We start from the raw sequence: 20110 nt of genomic DNA, 5'->3' as shown, positions 1-20110 counted from the left end.
AATCACGGATATACATGGCATGAAAATGCTTGGGCGAATTGCACCAGATGTACTTAACGGGGATTGCCAAAGTCGGGCAGACTTCGATTAGTTAAAGAACAGACCTCGACGAATTCCCAGAAGTGTGACCACCCCCGTGTGTGCTCTCTGCATATATCTGTCAGAGGTCGTTATGTCTGTTACATCTTACTTACCCTATACTTGCACCGCTAGACATGTGCCAATTTGACACAATGGGTATAAAAGCGTTAATTCATGTATATTTCGTTTCGAACTTCTCTAATCCATATAGATGTCTTCACAATTTGTGTTTCTACATCACACTAAACATCGCCTTCACCCTCATAGCATAGCTCCATCGACGTGCCATTTGGCCTTGACATGTCCTGCCCATGCCCATTCCTTTTTCTTGATTTCAACTAAGATGTCATCAACTCGCGTTTGTTCCCTCACCCAATCTGCTCTTTTCTTATCCCTTAACGTTACACCCATCATTCTTCTTGCCATAGCTCGGTGCGTCGTCCTCAATTTATGTAGAACCCTTTTCGTAAGCCTCCAAGTTTCTGCCCCGTACGTGAGTACTGGTAAGATACAGCCGTTACACACTTTTCTCTTGAGGGATAATGGCAACCTGCTGTTCATGATCTGAGAATGCCTGCCAAACGCACCGCAGGCCATTCTTATTCTTCTGATTATTTCCGTCTCATGATACGGATCAGCGGTCACAACCTGCCCTAATTAGACGTATTCCCTTACCACTTCCAGTGACTCACTACCTATCGTAAACTGCTGTTCTCTTCTGAGACTGTTAAACATTACTTTAGTTTCCTGCAGATTTATTTTTAGACCCACCCGTGTCTGCTTTGCCTCTCCAGGCCGGTGTGCATGCATTGTAATCGGTCCCCTGAGTTACTAAGCAAGGCAATATCATCAGCGAATCGCGAGTTACTATTATATTCTCCATTAACTCTTATCCCCAATTCTTCCCACTCTAGGTCTCTGAATACCTCCTGTAAACACGCTGTCAATAGCATTGGAGAGATCGTATCTCCCTGCCTGACGCTTTTCGTTATTGGAATTTTGTTGCTTTCTTTATGGAGGATAACGGTGGCTGTCGAGCCGCTATAGATATCTTTCAGTATATTTACATATGGCTCGTCTACACCCTAATTACGTAATGCCTCCATATCTGATGAGGATTCGACTGAATGAAACGTTTTTTTTTTCGTGATAAATGAAAGCTATATAAAGGGTTGGTTATATTCCGCACATTTCTCTATCACCTGACTGATAGTGTGAATATGGTCTATTGTTGAGTAGCCTTTATGGAATCCTGCCTGGTCCTTTGGTTGCCGGAAGTCTAAGGTGTTCCTGATTCGATTTGCAATTACCTTAGTAAATACTTTGTAGGCAACGCACAGTGAGCTGATCGGTCTATAATTTTTCAAGTCTTTGGCGTCCCCTTTCTAATGGATCAGGATTACGTCAGCGTTCTTCCAAGATTCCGGTACGCTAGAGGTAATGAGGCACTGTGTATACAGGGTGGCCAGTTTTTCCAGAACAATGTGCCCACCATCCTTCAAAACATCTGCTGTTACCTGATCCTCCCAAGCTGCCTTCCCCCTTGGCATACCTCCCAAGGCGTTCTTTACTTCTTCCGGCGTTACTTCTGGGATTTCAAGTTCCTCTATATGATTTTCTCTCACAATATCTTCGTGCGTGCCACTGGTACTGTATAAATCTCTATAGAACTCCTCAGCCACTTGAACTATCTCATCTATATTAGTAATCATATCGCCAGCTTTTTCTCTTAACGTATACATCCGATTCTTGCCTATTCCTAGTTTCTTCTACCTTGATATAAAGGGTTTTGTATTCCGTGTTTTGTTTTATAACATTTAGTGCACTTTTTACATAAGCTTTGGCTCAGGTAGCTTCCAGCACGTGCATTTGATAGGAATATGTTTTCTTTAGATGCTTTCCTAAACGCGCATACTTAAAGCGCATAGGTATCATTGAAATATGTTTATATTTTAATTGCCTTACAAGGGACTTCAGTTTATTAGCGACGACTTCTTTATGAATTAGTATTTCGTGCCCTTAGACATTTTACCACATGACGAAAACATGTGGACATGCCAGGCCATGATGTAGAGGTATATGGGCTCGACAAGCTGCCTACGCAACATTTTCCGTGCTCCTCTCTATGAAGCCGTAGACGCAAATGAAATTCAAAGTATGCATCGTAAATAAATATGCGTATTGTCGCGTGGTTCTTTGTCTTGCGTGTCAGTTTGGCCTTGGCGTCGGGCAGGCACGTACCCAGGGTGGGGGCGGGGGGGTCCGCCCCCCCCCCCCGATATCAAGTGGCACCCCCCCCCCCCGCCCCACCCGCGCCACCACTCCTCACACATTCCTAAAGCGCCACCAGATCAATAATGAGACTTGACAGCAGTTCATCGGTCAGCATTATGCTGCCTTTTTCACTCCTTCTATATGGCGGTAGTTATCGGCACCTCTTGTAATGTGAAGGACAGGTTTCTCATAGATTCCGCACCCGCGCGATTCACTCGCGAACTCGTTCAGTTGTCACCATCTATTCAACCATCACGCGCATAGCTGTTGCTTTTGTTAGTTCAACCTTCTTTTTTTAGGCTGATCCAGTGACCAGGAGAGGGATGCGGCTGTTACTCAGCTGGTCGGTACTCTCATGGAACGGTTGCGGCCGGAGAAAACGCCAATTGCGTTTAACTTATCCCTTTGCTTCATTAATTCCTTGAGTTACGGCTCGCCGCGACGCTGGCAGATGCCCGGAACCATATACACGTGGTATGGGTTAGATAAGGTGGGAAATAAAATAATGTGAAAGAGCGTCCATCATGCAACCCTGCAATAACCCTCAAACCCATAAGCAAGATGACTGTCGCCCGTTACCTCGTCTGTTTTTCCCTAACTGTATAGCACTTTTCGGGCAAAATTGGCAACTGGAAACAAAAATCGCAAGGAGTAAAGTAGTTAAGCGATATACTAAGGGACACAGCCAAGGCAAGAACCAACTGCGAGCAGAAGCGAATAATAAAAGAGTTAAGCTTTGTTTATGAGACTATTTATGGATCAACATTTTTTGTTGAAAAAGGAAGTAGAGAAAACGCCGCCGGAAGTGGAGAACAATTACTTGTTTTGAATGACGCTTCTACAGTTATCGGTCGAACCGCCTCACATAGCCACTTCTCTGCTGTACTTATGTGGGTGTTTTTCTAACCTTTCGCGGTGAGCGCAGTACGTCTAGAATCGCAGAGTCCTGTGCTCTACCCAGTTGTATGGGACTGGCGGCCGCACAGCATTAAGCAATTCGCGGAACTGTCGAAACTGATCAACAAGGCGAAAATAACTGATATTCAAAACTATAACATGAGAAACACTGAAGAAGCCATAAAAAATGAACGCGGCCTGAAATCAGTAAAAAAGGAGCCTGGCATAGGACAAACCATGATGTATGCACTAAAAGATATAAAGGGGAATATCATCAGCAATCTCGAAGATACAGTAAAAGCAGCGGAAAAATTCTAATCTGACCTGTATACAGAACCAAGAGGATTCACGATACCTCACTTAGAAACAGTAATGAACAGGATACAGAAACTGCTATTTGACAAAAACCCCATTTGAAACCCACAGAAACCCAGAAACCCACATTTGACAGCTTCTCCAGAGTATAAACACCTGGCATTTCCCTGGCATAGCGAATCTTGTTACATAAAGATGCTTGAGGTCTGCCTCGCGAAATTACGCTGCCGTATTCCCTCCCTAAATTTCAATTTATACAGGTCGGGCTTGGTTCCCTCTCCCCTTAGTTCTTTTTGTGGGAAAGAGGAGGCGATACAGCACCTTCTTCTATCTTGCCGCCGCTTTGCTGCGTTAAGAAAAAGATTGTTGGAGATACCTTTTCGATGAATTGGCACGTACTTGATAGAACCTGCAATTTTTTTGTTCGGGGTGTCCACTTTGGAATTCAGCCACAGGGATGCATGCTTCGCTGTCCAAACATTCCTTACAGAATCTAAACGAATGCCCTGGTAAATTCTATTCTTTTATTACTTTTAAATTAATTATTCCTCATTCAACAGCACCTTCCTGATTTTATTTTAGCCGGCAATTCAACCCTATTCAGTGCTATTCGCATAGATATTAGGAAATTTATGCTCTATATTATTTTGGAATAATCCACCCATTTCTTGGCCAATCCCCCATCGTGGGTAGGAGCCACACGTGCCACAGGCTACAACAACAACAACAACAAAGGAAGAAGAGATCAGGATCGCCAGTCGGCCACTAGAGACTTTGAAGGAGCACGTTTACCTAGGCCAATTAATCACAGGCAACCCTGATCATGAGAAGGAAATTCACATAAGAATAAAAATAGGTTGGATCGCATACGGCAGATATTGCCAGCTCCTGACTAGAAGCTTACCATTATTATTGAAAAGTAAGGTGTGCAATCAGTGCATTTTGCCAGTGCTGACATATGGGGCAGAGGCGTGAGAGCAAGTTAAGGACCGCGCAAAGAGCGATCGAACGAAGATTGCTAGGCACATCGTTAGGAGAGAGAAAGAGCGGTTTGGATCAGAGAGCGAAGGGGTATAGACGATATTCTAATTGACATCAAGAGGAAAAAATGTAGCTGGGCGGGTCATGTAATGCGCCGGTTACATACCCGTTGGACCATTAGGGTTACAGAATGGTTACCAAGAGAAGGAAAAGGCAATCGAGGACGATGAAAGACTAGACGGAGCAATGAAATTAGGAAATTCGCGCGCGCTAGTTGGAATCCGTTGGCGCAGGACAGGGGTAATTGGAGATCGCATTGCAGGGAGAGGCCTTCGTCCTGCAGTGGACATAAAACAGGCTGATAATGATGATGATGGTGATGATGATGGAGATGGTGCCACCCCCCCCCCCCCGAGAAAATATCCTGGCTACGTGCCTGGCGTCGGGTCATGGCTGTGTCGCGCTGACCTGTGGGTAGAAAGTCGCCTCGTTAGGTCTTCCTTTGTCGCTGTATCATTTGTTTATTGCTCTGCTTTACATCCTCCGTCGCCGACGAAGGCGCCGCCATCCCGACGAAGCCAACCGTACCTCCACCGGTTGCTGGTTTTAGTTTTCCGGATATTGGCTTGCAGACGGGCCCTAGGCTGATACATGTATGCTCAGCGTTGCCGCGACAGGTGGCGGCCAGGTGACGGCGAATGGACGGTCGTCGAGGTCTCCACTTTGTGGCGGCGCGGTAGTCGGCGATGTCACGGTCTTTGGTCGTGGCGCGTTTATAGGGAACCCTCGTAGACCCATCTAGCTGTATGGGCATCAGTGGCAGACATCGCCCGCTTCTCCGCAGTGATAAGAAAGCGGATGATGGTCGGGGGCGTGCTAAACGCCAGTCTTCCTTTGAATGCTGAGGAGGACAACGGGTTAGAGTGCTGGCGGCGGTGGCGGTTCAAGACGAAACTGAGGCCTTAGCCGGACCTGCTCCGGGCGTGAAGTACGAACGCGACGGCGGGCTACGGCGGCGTACGTCAGCCATTCCAGGTGACGCTGCGGGGATTGAGGGATCCCTATTGACTGCTCAGTTTCCTCGCCGGAGGTTTCGGCAGTCAAATCCAAGGGAACAACGTGCGAAGCTTTTTCCTCACGACAGCTCTCATGACCTCAAGCAAGTCGTTGGCGCTGCGATACAATTTTGGTGAGATCATGCGGCCCTTGAATTCTTGTTTCCAGATTTCAAAAGCTTCCTTGATACTTGTGCGCTCGCGAAGAAACTCTTTGACGGTCTTCATTGCCTTTCATTACATTCTCGCAGAAAGTTCTTGCCTGACCCCACGCCTGACAAGGCGAGCTTTCTTTTCCTTGGACATTTCCGGGCCGGCGGGGCGCAATAGACGGTTCAAATCTTCCTTAAAAATGGCAACGTTCTTGTTAGGGAGCTGCAGTCGGGCTTCCCATAGAACTTCGGCCCTTTGCTTTCGGAGAACGCTCTTGAAGGTCCTGAGGAAGTTACTGCGGAACAGGTCCCACGTTGTAAGGGTGGACTCCTGGTTCTCGAATAATGTCATCGTGGCATCTTCCAAGGAAATGTACACATCACCTAGCTTATCCGCAGGGGTCCGCTTGTTGAATGCTGAGTTGCTTTTGAAAGTCTCCAGCAAGATTTACAGATCCTCCAACAAAGTTACACGGAAGGCCGGTGACTGCCATTGCAGTTGTTGACTTGGGCACGACGTTGGTGGTCGTCTCAGGCAAAAGTCCTTGTTTCGCGGGCACTCCTTCTATTCTGCGGCTAGCTCGCTGGTCCTTGGACACGTTGGTGCTGTCTTCGCGGTTCACGTTTCCATCACGGCTTTGGTGGGCCTTTTGGTACATCAACGCACCAGCACCTCCACCAATGTCACGTGGTAATGACCGTCGAAAACACAGTAGCAAAACTGTGAATGACGGTCACTGCCATGTGACATCTGGTGGAGGTACTAAGGCGTTGATGTTGGCCGTCGTCGAAGCCAACAGGCGGGTTGCCACGCTGCCCTACATAGCCTTCGCTTACAACACGGCAGTGAAATAAACGCAGGTCACTCCGTTCAAGCTTGTTTAGGGCCGGAACACGGCGACGACTACCTAAGTTATGCTGCCGCACGTCACCGCAAAGAGAATCTCGATGTTACCGCCTATCAAAAGCGCGCCAAAGGAGCCTGACAGGTTGCCCGCCTGGGCATAAAAAACCAGCACAGGACCAACATCCGACACTACAATCTTCGACGCTACTGCATCGAGTATCTGTCCAGCGACCGTGCTTGGGTCTGGAAACCTAAACGCCGAGGAGGACTTAGCGAAGAAACTGTTACGCCTCTATTTCAGACCCTACAAGTTCATCCGACGCATTGGCACAGTAGACTGTAAGGTCGTGCGAGACGGCATTTCGAAAACACAGTGGTGCTGCGCATGACCTGAAGTCATGCACGTAATGATTTTAAGCCTTTATACGCTCGCTCAAGAGCTTAGGGACTTAATTTGTTTGGTATTTTGTCATTATCCGTCCTTTTTATTATGGGTGGTTTTGTTTTCACATTTGTGTTTCTTTGTAGCAACGGTACGATGTTTCATCAGAAGGGGGTACTGACACGTGTACTTCTTTATAGGGTGACCACGGTTCACCGTCTAACAAATTTTATCGCTCAACACAGTACGCGCGCACATGGATACCAGTTTCGCGAATGTTATCAGTGGTTCTACGGCTTTCTGTTGTTGCCGAACCATGTGTAATCTGATTGCATGTATGTGTGACGCGAATTGTGTAGACGTTCTGGAAGACATGCGCGCAGCAGTGATTACTCCCGAACATTCGATGAGTGATGTTTAAAAGCCGTCGGGTTTGACCCGTTGATCTGATTCTGACGGTCGCCGCTGTCGTGGTGCTTTGAGTGTAACCTGCTTTTGTGAGCACAAGTTTCCCTAATAAAAGTTTGTTTCGTCATTACCAGTTTTGCTTCTGTATTTTGATGTTCACATGACAATATTCTGTGATGCAGCATTATTAAATTGTGTTCTTAACATTTTTATAAGCACTCCCTCCATACAAAGTTTCAACTGAGCTTACCTTATCCCCAAATTTAGGAGATCGCAAGCTGTACGACAACCGCAAGTCCTCTTCGTACTCTCACTACGGTATATGGGTCGACGTCCCGTCTTTTGCTGGGAACGGCATCAAAGGAACTGCCGCACGTGAGACCATTGACATAGGTGGTATCAAGCTCACGGACCAGCTTTTTGTTGAAGCAACCGTCATCGATCCTAAGGTTTGCTATTCTTTTGGAATGAAATATTTCTTTCTGGGTCAGCCACTTCGGCAGTTTGGGTAGAAATAGATATTAATCACCTCTCACGGCAGAAAACGATTCAAAAATATTTGAGGCAATGTGTAGAAATAATGAATTACTTCATTTTTTAAAAGTTTACGTGCCAAACAGATGATATGACTATCAGGCACCCCATAGTGGGGAACACCAGATGGATTTTTTAGCATCTGGAGTTTTTACATGTATTTGCTGCCAAGTATTTGGGGCTAACATTACAGCATTCCATTCCACGGAGGGTCATCTTACTTTAGCACTGACCTAGCGAAATTGTGTCCTGAGCTCAAGACTTACTTTAAAGTAACCGTTTTTCCAAGTGAAGGTGCCTAAAACTGCCTATTTAGTGGGTACAGAAACTAAGTGGCTAGAGTCAAGAAGAACTAAGATAGTTGCTCAGAGTAGCTCATATGTTGTAGTAGTCTCAAACAGTGCAAAGGGAAAAACGAGAAGCAAAAACTTTACAGTGATCACTTCCGCCAATATTTATAGCGTCATTCGCGCTAATACGTTGTCCGGAGTCTATAAGCGCGACTGAACGAGGACGTAGCAAGAAAGAGATACACAGAGGCAGCGCTTCACTTTCAACTATAGATTTTATTTTCGCATGCATCGATGTATATATACTGTACGAGAGGAAAAAAGCGTGACAGGAAAAAAAAAGCAACATTCAGTGGTGCGTATCAATAAACTGTACCCGTGTGCAAGGCATGGAGAAAACATATACCCCAATGCTTACAAAAATAAACCGAGGAACCGTATCTCAATTTCAGGTAGCGACACTGAAGCCTTGTTCATGCGCCTTTCCTGTAATTTTGCTATTTCGTAGGCTTCCATTATCTCCCTTGTCATCCTTCTTTGAGCCCTATACAGAATGGAAGTACTTTCAAACATGGGTTTGCAGGAACAATCTCAGCAATCAATACCCAAACGTACCAAGATTACCCTAGTGACGTTATATCGATGCTCTTTTAATCTCTCATTGATGCATATGCCGGTTTGGCCAACATACGTTCTTCGGCACGAAAGTGGAATGCCATAGACAACGTTATGAGTGCAGGTTACAAAATGTTTTCTATGCTGAGTAGAACATGCGTGCCTTTTGTTAATTTCTGTATTAACCTGTTTGCACAGCTTCTGTAGACGTTCAGGGGCAGAGAAAACCACGTCCACCTCAGATGTTGCCGCTATTCTTCAGAGAATATAGGAAATGCAATGAATGTATGCTTCCACAGCAGCTTTCTTTGCTCTAGCGGTGGCACGCCTTCCACTCGATGCGTTTTTACATTTCCTGCTGAAGACTTCCGTGACAGAGGTGAGCATACGCATCGGGTAACCGGAACCTGCCAGGAGCTTGGCCTGATCTCTAAAACTGGCTTCCACTTTGTGGTCAGATGACATTGTCATATAATTATTGCATCACGATGTTACTACTGCGCGTTCTACGAGTTCTGAATGAACAGAATGAAATGGTTGGACTGGCTTATTGCCTCTCGGCTGATAACTCCAGCAGGTCGTTTTGGGGAAAAAGTGCAATCCCAAGTCGAACCTTACGAAATTGCCTATGGGGACTTCATGTTTCAAAGAAGCGCTGTCTCTGTGTATCTGTTTCTTGCTACGTCCTCGTTCAGTCGCGCTTATACACTCTATCATCGATTCTAACCAACTAGCCCCCCGCGTGTTTTGAAAAGTTATGCCCTAGCAGGAGGAGAGTGTTACGACGCATTGCAAGATACATCCTACGGTTTGCCTGGGTTCGCCTTCACAAGTAGGCAGCCATCAATGAGTTCAATCTCTTTATCTAACAAACTAATTGAGTTGGTGCTTACACAGTCTGCGCCTTTCGCTGCGATCCTGCAGGCTTCACAGATTTACTTTGTCCGTTTAAATGTGTACTTTTGCAGTGTTGCAATGCGTACTCAAACCAGGAAGGCATCCACATTTTTTACCAATGATTGGAGTGGTTGCTACTGGTCCACGATATTAAAGAATTTTTATGCTGCCGCAGCCTCTCGGTGCATCACCCGATGTTGTGCTATGTGTAACTGGCCACACGATAAAGCGATGTCGTAGACGACTCCTGTACAGCAGGCGGCGCACACGTTACGGCATATCTCGATGCATAATGGGGCTTTTGAGGCATCCGAATTTACTTTTCTGTGCACTTTTTTTTTGTGTGGTGTGGAATAGACCGCACGCATCCCTGCGTGGCACGCCGTCCTTTTAAGCTTGAAGGACACGTTGTGCGCACACGGAATCCAAACAGCGGGCTTCTTTTCGTCTGTCAAGGTGCGCCTCTGCACATTTTTCTCTCTTTAGCACTTCTGCTAGGTTGCCAAGGAAAGCCTCTGCAAATCGCGCTTGAATCAAACTGGCGTTGTATATGATGCAGGCATGGAGGCACTAAGGCATTATTAAGGGCTGCAATTTGTATGCCTCACTTAACGACCTTCGAGAGAGCCGACGAGAATCGCAGAAGTCTTTTCTTTGACCTGGTGTTATATCGACTGCAGGTGTGATGCTTTTTAAGCATTATCACAAGGTCCTAGAAGCGGAACCCTCCTTTTAGTAAAATTTTGGCATGCATGGTATATGTGGTAGCGGGGAACAGACGTAGAACACCGTGCCTCTAATCTAAAGGTCATAAGTTTTAATTATGCTCATGTCCCCCATATTTTCAAGCTTGGAGAAGTGCCTGACACCGGCAAGAAACTTATCGAGAGCCAGTGGAGCTATACTAGTCCAGGCGCAAGCAAATTAGATTCAATAATTGTTCAACAAAGGAACTCCCTTACCCGAACAATAATTGGCCGCCCTGGTGCAGTATTTTGCCACTGCCTCTCTCATGACTCCACCAATTAACCCATGGCCGTCAGTCCCTAGCAGCGGCTGAGCACCTGACCAAGGAGGTGGTCAGACCTGCGGTGCGGTAGAGGGTGTTAAGAATCTCTGTATCTAGACAGAATACCACTGGAAATCATGGCAACGTTTAACAGATAAACCCTCTCAAGTGAGGCTGACTTAGCAGGGCTCGTTGAGGAATTATCAGGCAATGCGCGGGATATTATCGGCCTTATTGAAGTTAGAACTGGTGAGGCTTATACAGTAGTGACTAACGGCCACGTCCTCTGCAAGAGAGATTTTCCAGTTAAGAGAGATTATTTGTTAGGGATTATAATCCATAATAACACACCGGGCAATATTGAATAACTATACAGCAATAAATAGAGGGGAGCAGCCATCGTTATATAGCTGAGTAGCAGGGATAGAGTAAAGGTATTGCAAGGAGCCTACGCTGTAACCTCTAGTCATGACGATGAAGAAATGGAAGTTTTATAAAGGCGTTGGATGAGCATTGAAAAAACGCATAAGATTAGTATACTGTAGTTATGGGGTGACTTCAGTGCAAAAGTGATGAAAAACCAAGCTGGGGAACAAGCACTGGCAAATACGTCATATATTTTAGGTACACTAGTGCGAGAGGTTGGTAGAATTCCGAGAAAGGAATAGGCTATGAATAATGAATGCCTTCTTCAGGAAGAGCATAAAACTAATTGGATCTGGCTAGCCCTAATGGGCAAACAAGTAGTTACCATAGGTTAGTGAGGACTTGGATGTCTCTCAGTATGAAGAGGTAAACAGCAAAATTAGTCGAGAAGACCTACCTAAACGCAGTAAGGGCAAAAGGAGATGACTTCAGGCTGGTGTTCGTAACAAATGTGCAGCTTAGAATAGGATGATGAAGACAATATAGAGGTAATGAATGAAACCGTATAGTGACTGATTTCATAAAGAGCAATTGAGGTGGAAGGAAAGACACCAAGGCGACCAGTAGGTATACTCTCCCAAGTAACGAAGGACGTAAGGATGCAATGACAAAGCATAACATTGACCACCTCATGGGATTCGTTAGAGTTCGATAAACTGTCAAAACTGGTCAACGAGAAGAAAGTATGGAATATTCAAACTTATAACGTGGGAACAATTGAGCAAGCAGTCAAAAGTGGCAGCAGCGTGAAATCAGTGAGAAGAAAACTTGGCATAGGAGAAAGCAAGATGTAAGCCCTGAACGATAAGGAGGAGGATGTCATCAGCAATTTCAATGATATAATAAACGCAACAGAAGAATGCTATACTGACCTGTCCCTGTACATCTATAGAGTAGCCGTGCTACCTTAATTCCAAGGAGTGATGAACAGGATATTGAGAGTATTTCTATAACTAGGGATGAAGGTATGAGAGGCTTGCAAGACATTACAAGAGGGAAAGTGGCAGCAGAAGGTTTAATAACGGCCTGTTTAATCGAAGGTGGATGAGATCTATTGCTTGAAAAGCTTGCGACTCTTATACGCAATGCCTCTCGACTTCAACTGTACTAGCGAGCTGGAAGAATGCCAACATGAAACAAAACCATAAGAAGGGAGAGGTCAGACAGTTGTAGAATTATATGCCCACTATATTATTCTCAGTAGTGCGTAGCATATTCACCGATGTAATCCCCAATATCATAACGGCAACACTTCAATTCAGTCCACCAAGAGAACGGACTGGCCGCAGATTACGGAAGGGATGCTCTACAATGAATCACCACCATGCCACATATCAGGTAAACGAGGAGCCTGCGCAGTACAATAAACTTTTCTATATTACTCTCATAGATTACGGAAAGTGATATAATTTAGTAGATATATCAGCAGTCATAGAGGCATTGCGTAATGAAGGAGTACAAAAGACATACATCAATGTATTCGGAAATATGTACAAAAATTCAGTGCGTAGTGAAAGTAATGGATACCTGAATAAACAATTCACAGCGACATCGGCCTTTTTAAATTGATATTTCTGAGTTCGTGGGTTTGTCTTAGATGTTTGGCATATGCGGCCGTTGTTTGTTTTCCCAAGTTCTCGTCAGATAACAAACGACAATAATAGAATAAGCAGTCAAGACCTCGCGACAGGGTTTGCTTCGGTATATGGGCGTTTTGCTGTGATTTCCTACGTTGCGTTGTTGCTGTATTGCAGCTGTCATCAGCCGTGTGCTCATGTGGGTACTGCCCGTCGTCATCTAGGGCCCCTTGTTTGCTTCGTGTGATAATAATTGAGGAGTTTCTGTAGTATTAAATGCGTTATTTCTGAACACACTCGTGAGCACTGGCGGGAGTCTGGGAAGTATCCGGCATCGCACTACTTGAGTTCGCAGACGCACAATAGGCGGAAGGCTGCAACTTTTCTTATTGCACTTCTAAATCCATATTACAGATTTACAACGGTCTACCCTTCGATGGTGTCGTAGGGCTTGGAACCGAGCCTGAACTTCCTGAGCACTGGTCCGTCTTCGATACGATGAACCAGCGACGCCTACTGTGTATGCCTTTATTCGGCTTTTACCTTCATAAAACACCTGACGGCGCAGATGGAGAGATTAAGTTCGGGGACTATGACCCGGATCATTATCAAGGAGATCTACGTTTACTGCCTCTTCGTGAACAAGACTGGTCCATTCGCATGTACTAGTAAGTACTCGCTTGGTATCGTACTCTATGTAAGGTATGTCATTTCAATAATTGCCCTACCAGAGACATGTATTGCTATACCAATTACTAGCAATTTCCTTTGTGCTTGAGTGATAGAATGCCTGCGCGAAATATATTAAGTGATTGCTCTTCAGGTTCTGCATGAGATCGTAGTAGATGAACAGCATCCCACCTTAAGCAAATAAACTGTGTATAAATAAAGGGAGGTAAAGGTATTAGGCGTCTAGGATGCGCAATAGATACCACTGATCCTAATCAGTATCATTAAAGGTGAAATCCAGCGCTTTAATTATAGATATCTCCGCAGGTATCGCATTCTATGGAATCACTTTCTGATTCATTTCTGTCTTGCATCTCATACTCAGCGTAAAAATCACAAATTTGGCTTTATGGGGGACATTCGCTGCCAAGCCTGCTTCCGCACTGCCATACATCTATGGGCCAGAGAAGTTCATTAAGTATATCCACTGGGCCCTTGGAGCAACACGAAGCGCTCAAGGTGAGGTGCGTATCTCATGCAATCGGTTTATTAGCTTCACCGTAATACTGGCAGTAAATAAGCAAGTGGTATTAGGTGTCGTGTCACTGCCAGCGAATTAAATATACATAAAGCCATTTGCTTGACTTGACTATGAAGAAGCAGCGTAGTAAATCGTAAATAATCACTGGATCGAATTTCAACCAGCTGAAAACTTGAAGTAAATTGAAATGAAACATGCAGAATATCCTATTTGAATATCCGTATATCCTATATACGTAATTGCATCTATTATAATGGAGAGAAAAACAGATCCTTCCGAAGTCCTTCTTATTTTATTTCAAGTACCCTCAAGGCTTACATGAAGCATTACAGAAGGGAGGTGCTAATAGATAGAGATAACTATACAAAGAAGAAAACACCATAATCAGATAATAGTGCATAGTCCAACCTTAAGATAACGCGAGCTGCCAGCGGATCGGGAAAGAAAGATATCATCCAAGTATAAAGTCGTAATACAGATATTTCAACCTGAGTGACTCGACACAACAATCAGGTAATATATACATACTAAACACTCCACTAAAAACAAATATCCACGCGGACACGTCGATTGAGCGCATGATACCTGATCCTTTCTGCGAATGTGCTTTACTTAATTGTCTTACGCGCTACAGCAAGGTGTGTTTATTCAGTTTGGTTAATGACACAAGGTTGTTTTTCTGGAGCATAAATCTCTGAAACGATCTGTTGCGAAAGCATATTTGCAAGCTTGACGAAGGTAAGCGAATCCGTAGTGCACCATAGTACCACGCTCTGTCATGGCCGCATTGGGAAGCCGGGAAAAGTAACGGAAGCTAGGAAAAGGAACTAAATTACGCAATGTACATTTTGTAGTTCCTCAGAGTTTAGCAGTGAGGGCTTAAATTTCTCTCTCTAGATTCTCTTAGCTAAATAACCATTGCTTCTCACCTTACGGGGCAACAGAGATAGGGCAGGTCAAACACATAAGATTGCGTTCTTTGCCGCGACAAAAAATCAGAAGGAAACACAACTATCAGGAAAATAATCTGGAAGCCAGGTATAAAAAGAACTCTAAAGAAAAGTGCATTTCTCGTTGAGTCGTTAACGATGGCTAGATCATTGTCGATTTAAGCCTTCAGTGGTTCTTATTGACCAAATCAGGTAATTAGCATGCACGGCTTCCCGTCTATGAAACCACATGAAGGAGGTCATAATCTCCGCCTAAAATTAGAATCCCTAGATATTTTTGCTTTCTTACTGTAGCGACAAGCTCTGAAGCGCCGCCAGCAAATCTTATTGGGCGAGTTTCATTTCCGACAGCCATGTTCTTCCTGACGCTGTTCCCCTCCCGCAGTCACTTGCTAAAGCTGCTGAGAGCGAACTTCAGGGCTGGCTGGAGAGCAATTATAGTGAGCAGTCTTTCTGTGCGCGTTTATCTTGCAGTGTTTTTACGTTTCCGAAAGATATTCTGCGGTTGGCACGACCATTCTCGGAAACGCCGCGTTGCATGTGGAACCTGGCCAGACGTGTGACAGCGTTTGGCGTTTCATGGCGTATGCAATTCCTATGAAGCGCCTCGGTTCTTACACATTTAGGATTCCTGGGCCCTTATAACAAAAAACTATTCCAATATGTTTTTATTCCAATCTCCTGACGTCAAATTTGCATAACCGCCGACGCAACCATTGGACGGTGACACGCAGGGTTGTTTAAGGAGACCAATCAAATGATTTCCTCGCTTATACGAGGTCACTTGGAGGTCACCTGGAGAAACCTGGAGGCTTACGAAAAGGGTTCTACTCATATTGGGGAGGATGCAACGAGCTATGGAAAGAAGAATGATAGCAGTAACGTTAAGGGATAAGAAAAGAGCAGATTGGCTGAGGGAACAAACGCGAGTTAATGACATCTCAGTTGAAATCAAGAAAAAGAAATGGGCATGGACAGGACATGTAATGAGGACGGAAGATAACCGATGGTCATAAAGGGTTACGGTTTGGATTCCAAGGGAAGGGAACGTAGCAATGGGCGGCAGAAAGTTAGGTGGGCGGATGAGAATAAGAAGTTTGCAGGGACGACATGGCCACAATTAGTACATGACCGGGGTTGTTGGAGAAGTATGGGAGAGGCATTTGCCCTGCAGTGGGCGTAACCAGGCTGATGATGATGCTGATTAATGGCAAAAAGGCGTCGAATCAGAAATAACTATTTTTCTTTTGTTCTCTGCAGTCATGCATAATCAGTGTGATCACATCATATCAGATGAAAAGAAACCGCGGTAACACCACGGTTTTCGTGACGTCGCGTTACAGACAGACGAAGAGGGAGTTGGTAAAAAATGTTGTTCGCCAATGGTGGAGCGATGATTGCAGAAATGGAACAGAAAAGTTTGGAATAGCTTTACCTCATAGCGCCCCTGACTGCGTACATCTTCCGCGGCCGCCTTTTAGCACGTTTTATTGACGTGAAGCGTAGTTTCCCCATTCAGCACATAGCTTCTTAAGAGAAAGCTTTAGCTCGGGTGCGTCTATCTAAATACACGTAAAAAGAGAATTCGTTTTTGTCGGCAACCACTGCACCAAATTTGACGAATTGTGTTGCATATAAACAAAAAAGCTTGAAATCTAGTGACTGCTTGTTTTGAATTTGTTATTTATGTCGTCAATCTTTAATAAAATTTGGCGGAAATCAGAAATTTTAAGAAAACGAAACTATCAAGTTTACAACTCTATTTCTCAGCAACATCATTACAATCGGTCCAGCGCTTATCTCAGAAAAACGTCTTTGCGTTTTTCATCTTTTTGAATAGGCAGCGTCGGAGTTGGACCCGAGCTAGAGCTTCCTCTCATGTTCCTATAATGCGCGAGTGCCACTCGGGCCGCGACTGCAGCGTGTCCCTAGAAGCGGCGTAGACTCCGCTTCAGGAGGTCGGGAAGGACATGGCGCACTACGCCGGCTGCGAGTGAGAGGGGGTCGGGAGAGGATGTAGATGTCGCTGCTGTGAAGAATGCAGATATTCTAGGGAGTTTATTTATATTGGGATCTAATCGCCTTCACGAACCGCGGTATGGCTTAAGATGAACAACAAACGATGTTAGCTTGCGGTTTGTAGCGCTGCGACAATGTTGTTCGACTTCTTTTTAATTTTTCTTGTTTTTCATTACAGTACACAGTAGACTGCGAAAGAGTTCCAGAGCTGCCTGTTATCGGACTTGATGCCAGTGGTTCGATGGACCTGCGTCCCGAGGACTACGTCGTTAAGGTAATAGCTAGGTAATTGGTTGGTTTAGGGTGTGTAGTTGTAACTGTAACTTTTGTTGTCTGTTTATTTCTTGAAACACTCAGAAACTAAAACTGGTGAATATGCGCCCCCCACCCCGTTGCCAGTCAAGCTGTTTCAACCTATTTTCCACCCATAAAGAAAGAAACGAGCGTATTTAATACGCTCTGTGCAACTCCCAATTTAGAGATCTTTACACACAATTTTCATTTGGCAATCTAAACGCATGATAAAAAAAAGAAATTATTTTAAGGAAAAGTGCACACTTATTATGTGGACACAAACTGTCCCTCTAAAAATACCAGCTCCACAAGTGTCGCGCACGGATATATAGACGTGTTCTTAAGGAAGAGAATTCACACAAGACAATGCGCCGTTGCCTTTCACTAAATGTCTATGGCGTCCACTTTATTTTGTCACGGCGCACCTGATTTGGAACGTGCGACGCATCCGGGTAAGGGGGTGAACTACACCACGAGATCTCAGCATCTGCAATGAATCGTAACATGGCCAAATGCACCGTCGCGCAAGTTTCTTTTATCGGATCCAGTAATGCATTGAGTGACATTCTATTGTTTTGCGAGTGCATCGTATTGGGAAAACGGCTCCGCAGTTGCTCCGTTTGTAAGAGCATCGCGCGCGTATAACAAGGACGTGGGTTCATGCCCCATCAGCGGCCAGTTGCTTTTTCATATCCATTCATGAATAATTTCTTTAATTCAAATACTAAGTACATGTGATTTCCCAGATGCTGTCCCTGGTGTCTTCAGTTGTTGGCTTCTTGTGATATGAGTAATACGAAAATTGAGCCCTCGGTTTCATTTCTTCTCGTTCATCGTGCTGATAATTCAAAGGAGAGGTGCGGTTGTTCAATGACGAGAACGTTGCCGACAACTTTTATAAATGTTATATATGATTTTTTCTGTAGACAACATTGGCGTGCTGTAGATAAGGGCGGCACACTTCCGCGAAGCTTGTCCATTTATTTGTATCCAACCAGATTAAACAACAGGATGCCTTTTTCCCCTCTGACTTGACCAATTATTGTTGTCATCCGCACCTTTTTGAAACGCTGAACGGCACTGAAAATAAATAAATCAACTGAAGTTGATGCAGATCAACACGTTAGACTTGGCTAAAAGACAAAGACGGAAGGGACAAACAGACCTAAAAGCACAGTGGAATAGATTCTATTCCTCTTGCTTTGGTAGTCACACTACTTTTACTGACAAATTAGCGTGAGAAAAATAAAAAGAAGGAAAGCTCCGTGCTCGTTCAAAAAGACTTCCCATCATGTTTTCTATATTACAGCGTCGCATAATTCTGTTGCCATTTGCAACCAATCAGAATTTGCTATAGAATATACTGAAGAGCAGAGGTGTAGAAAGTTCCAAGAAGCAGCTATAGTACATGTAACACATAACACGAGAGCCCTAATGGTGTGTCTGACTTCTTTACATGGTTATCGCAGGTTGGCACTGTGTGCTACAGTGGGTTCGGTGTATTACAACAAAAAGGAGTCTGGCTCTTGGGGCAGAACTACCTTCGCCATGTCTATATGTTCTTCCAGCAAGGCGGATCGAACCAAAAGGAAATTGCCATCGGATACGTCCAGAAACCAAGCAACTAAGCGGCGCTACGTCTACGTCGTCAAATGATAATTTGATATCAGTACTTCGCAAGTACCCGTTTGTATTCAAGGAGAAGGCAAGCTGGGGAATTTGGCGGCCTCGCATAAAAACATTTATTTTGCCGTAGTCCGTGTGATAACATATGTCTTAAAACAGAGTACAGCTGTTGGCATGACTTGTTCTTAACTTTTTCTTCTAGCATCATGAAGCAGAGGTCAATGAAAACATACCAGTGGCAGAGCCGTAGTCATCGTAACCAATGAAACTTTCCACGCACACTTAATGACCATGTTATGTTTGTCCTGATGGCTAGGCACTACAAAATCGCAACGGCCGTTACATATTAGATTTCGTTTGCGTGTGGACTTATCCGCGGTCAACACAGCCTATAGGCCGAACACCCAAAAAGGCGTAGTGTTTGTAGGCCAGTGTATCAAGTTCACACATATTTCACCTGTCCTAAAAATCTATTTTATCTTGCGTGTTCCAGTGGAATACGCACGATCAAATAGTGCAATGTAACTTTTGTTTCAGATGCTCAGTATCCGAGCACGACGGATTACACGATACAGCTTGTGTAGGTTTGTCTCCCACTCATGCAAGCGCTTCCGACAAAGTCTTCAATCTATGCTGACAGACGCCTGCGTCGAGCCACAGAGGTCATCGTGGGCCGCAAACGCTCTCTTAGCAGGCGCTTAAAGGTTTAGCCGGGAAGTATTATATTCTACAAACTGGATTACGAAATTTCAAACTATTACGCTTGCAGATCGCTAATCTGGCGCCAATATATTTGCCTTCAGTCTAAAAGTGGTGATAGAACGCCGCCCGAAAAAAACATGGACCGTCACCGAAGGTAAACCAGTAAAGGTGGCCTGATAGAATACGTATCAGAAAAAGAAATCAACGAAAAGTACGAAACGCTTACCTGTTGGGGAAATAAATAGCGGAACAATAGAAATTGTTCAGCTTGCCATTTTATAACAATCTGCGGGTCACACACCCATACTTTCCGGAAAACTACGGTTATCAGTGACCCCCGGTGCAAAAAAAAAATATAATGTTCATCTGGCAGGGACAGCAGCAATTACATACCTTATGCCAGCAATGCGCACATGCTGTCTCGAACAGCAGCGCCAATGAGTTCATCTTGCATGCGTTGAATGTACGCCTTCAATGGCCAGGTGGCACAGGTAGGTGACATTTCTACGCATACCCTAGTCGGTCTGACGTGATATTCATGCTGTCAGGTTTCTGTTCGAGACCATAGA

General features: G+C 44.7%; 1 protein-coding gene across 2 annotated transcripts in view; it reads left to right on the top strand.

Annotated features, from left to right (window-relative positions):
- LOC139050615 (lysosomal aspartic protease-like) overlaps positions 1 to 18968 on the top strand; it is a 29723-nt gene extending 10755 nt beyond the window's left edge. The window contains exons 4-8 of one of the 2 annotated variants that reach the window (XM_070527197.1): positions 7660 to 7841; positions 13155 to 13408; positions 13795 to 13933; positions 17098 to 17193; positions 18683 to 18968. In XM_070527197.1, coding sequence (XP_070383298.1) covers positions 7660 to 7841; positions 13155 to 13408; positions 13795 to 13933; positions 17098 to 17193; positions 18683 to 18841 — 830 coding nt within the window. In that variant the 3' untranslated portion in view covers positions 18842 to 18968. The remainder of the gene's footprint in view (positions 1 to 7659; positions 7842 to 13154; positions 13409 to 13794; positions 13934 to 17097; positions 17194 to 18682) is intronic. The other variant, XM_070527198.1, reaches the window with a different exon arrangement.
- Positions 18969 to 20110: the final 1142 nt, after the last annotated feature.

This window comes from Dermacentor albipictus, chromosome 10 (assembly GCF_038994185.2).
Source record: "Dermacentor albipictus isolate Rhodes 1998 colony chromosome 10, USDA_Dalb.pri_finalv2, whole genome shotgun sequence".
NCBI lineage: Eukaryota > Metazoa > Arthropoda > Arachnida > Ixodida > Ixodidae > Dermacentor > Dermacentor albipictus.
The sequence above is the reverse complement of the archived record's forward strand: the minus strand, read 5'-3'. Positions and strand labels throughout refer to the sequence as shown.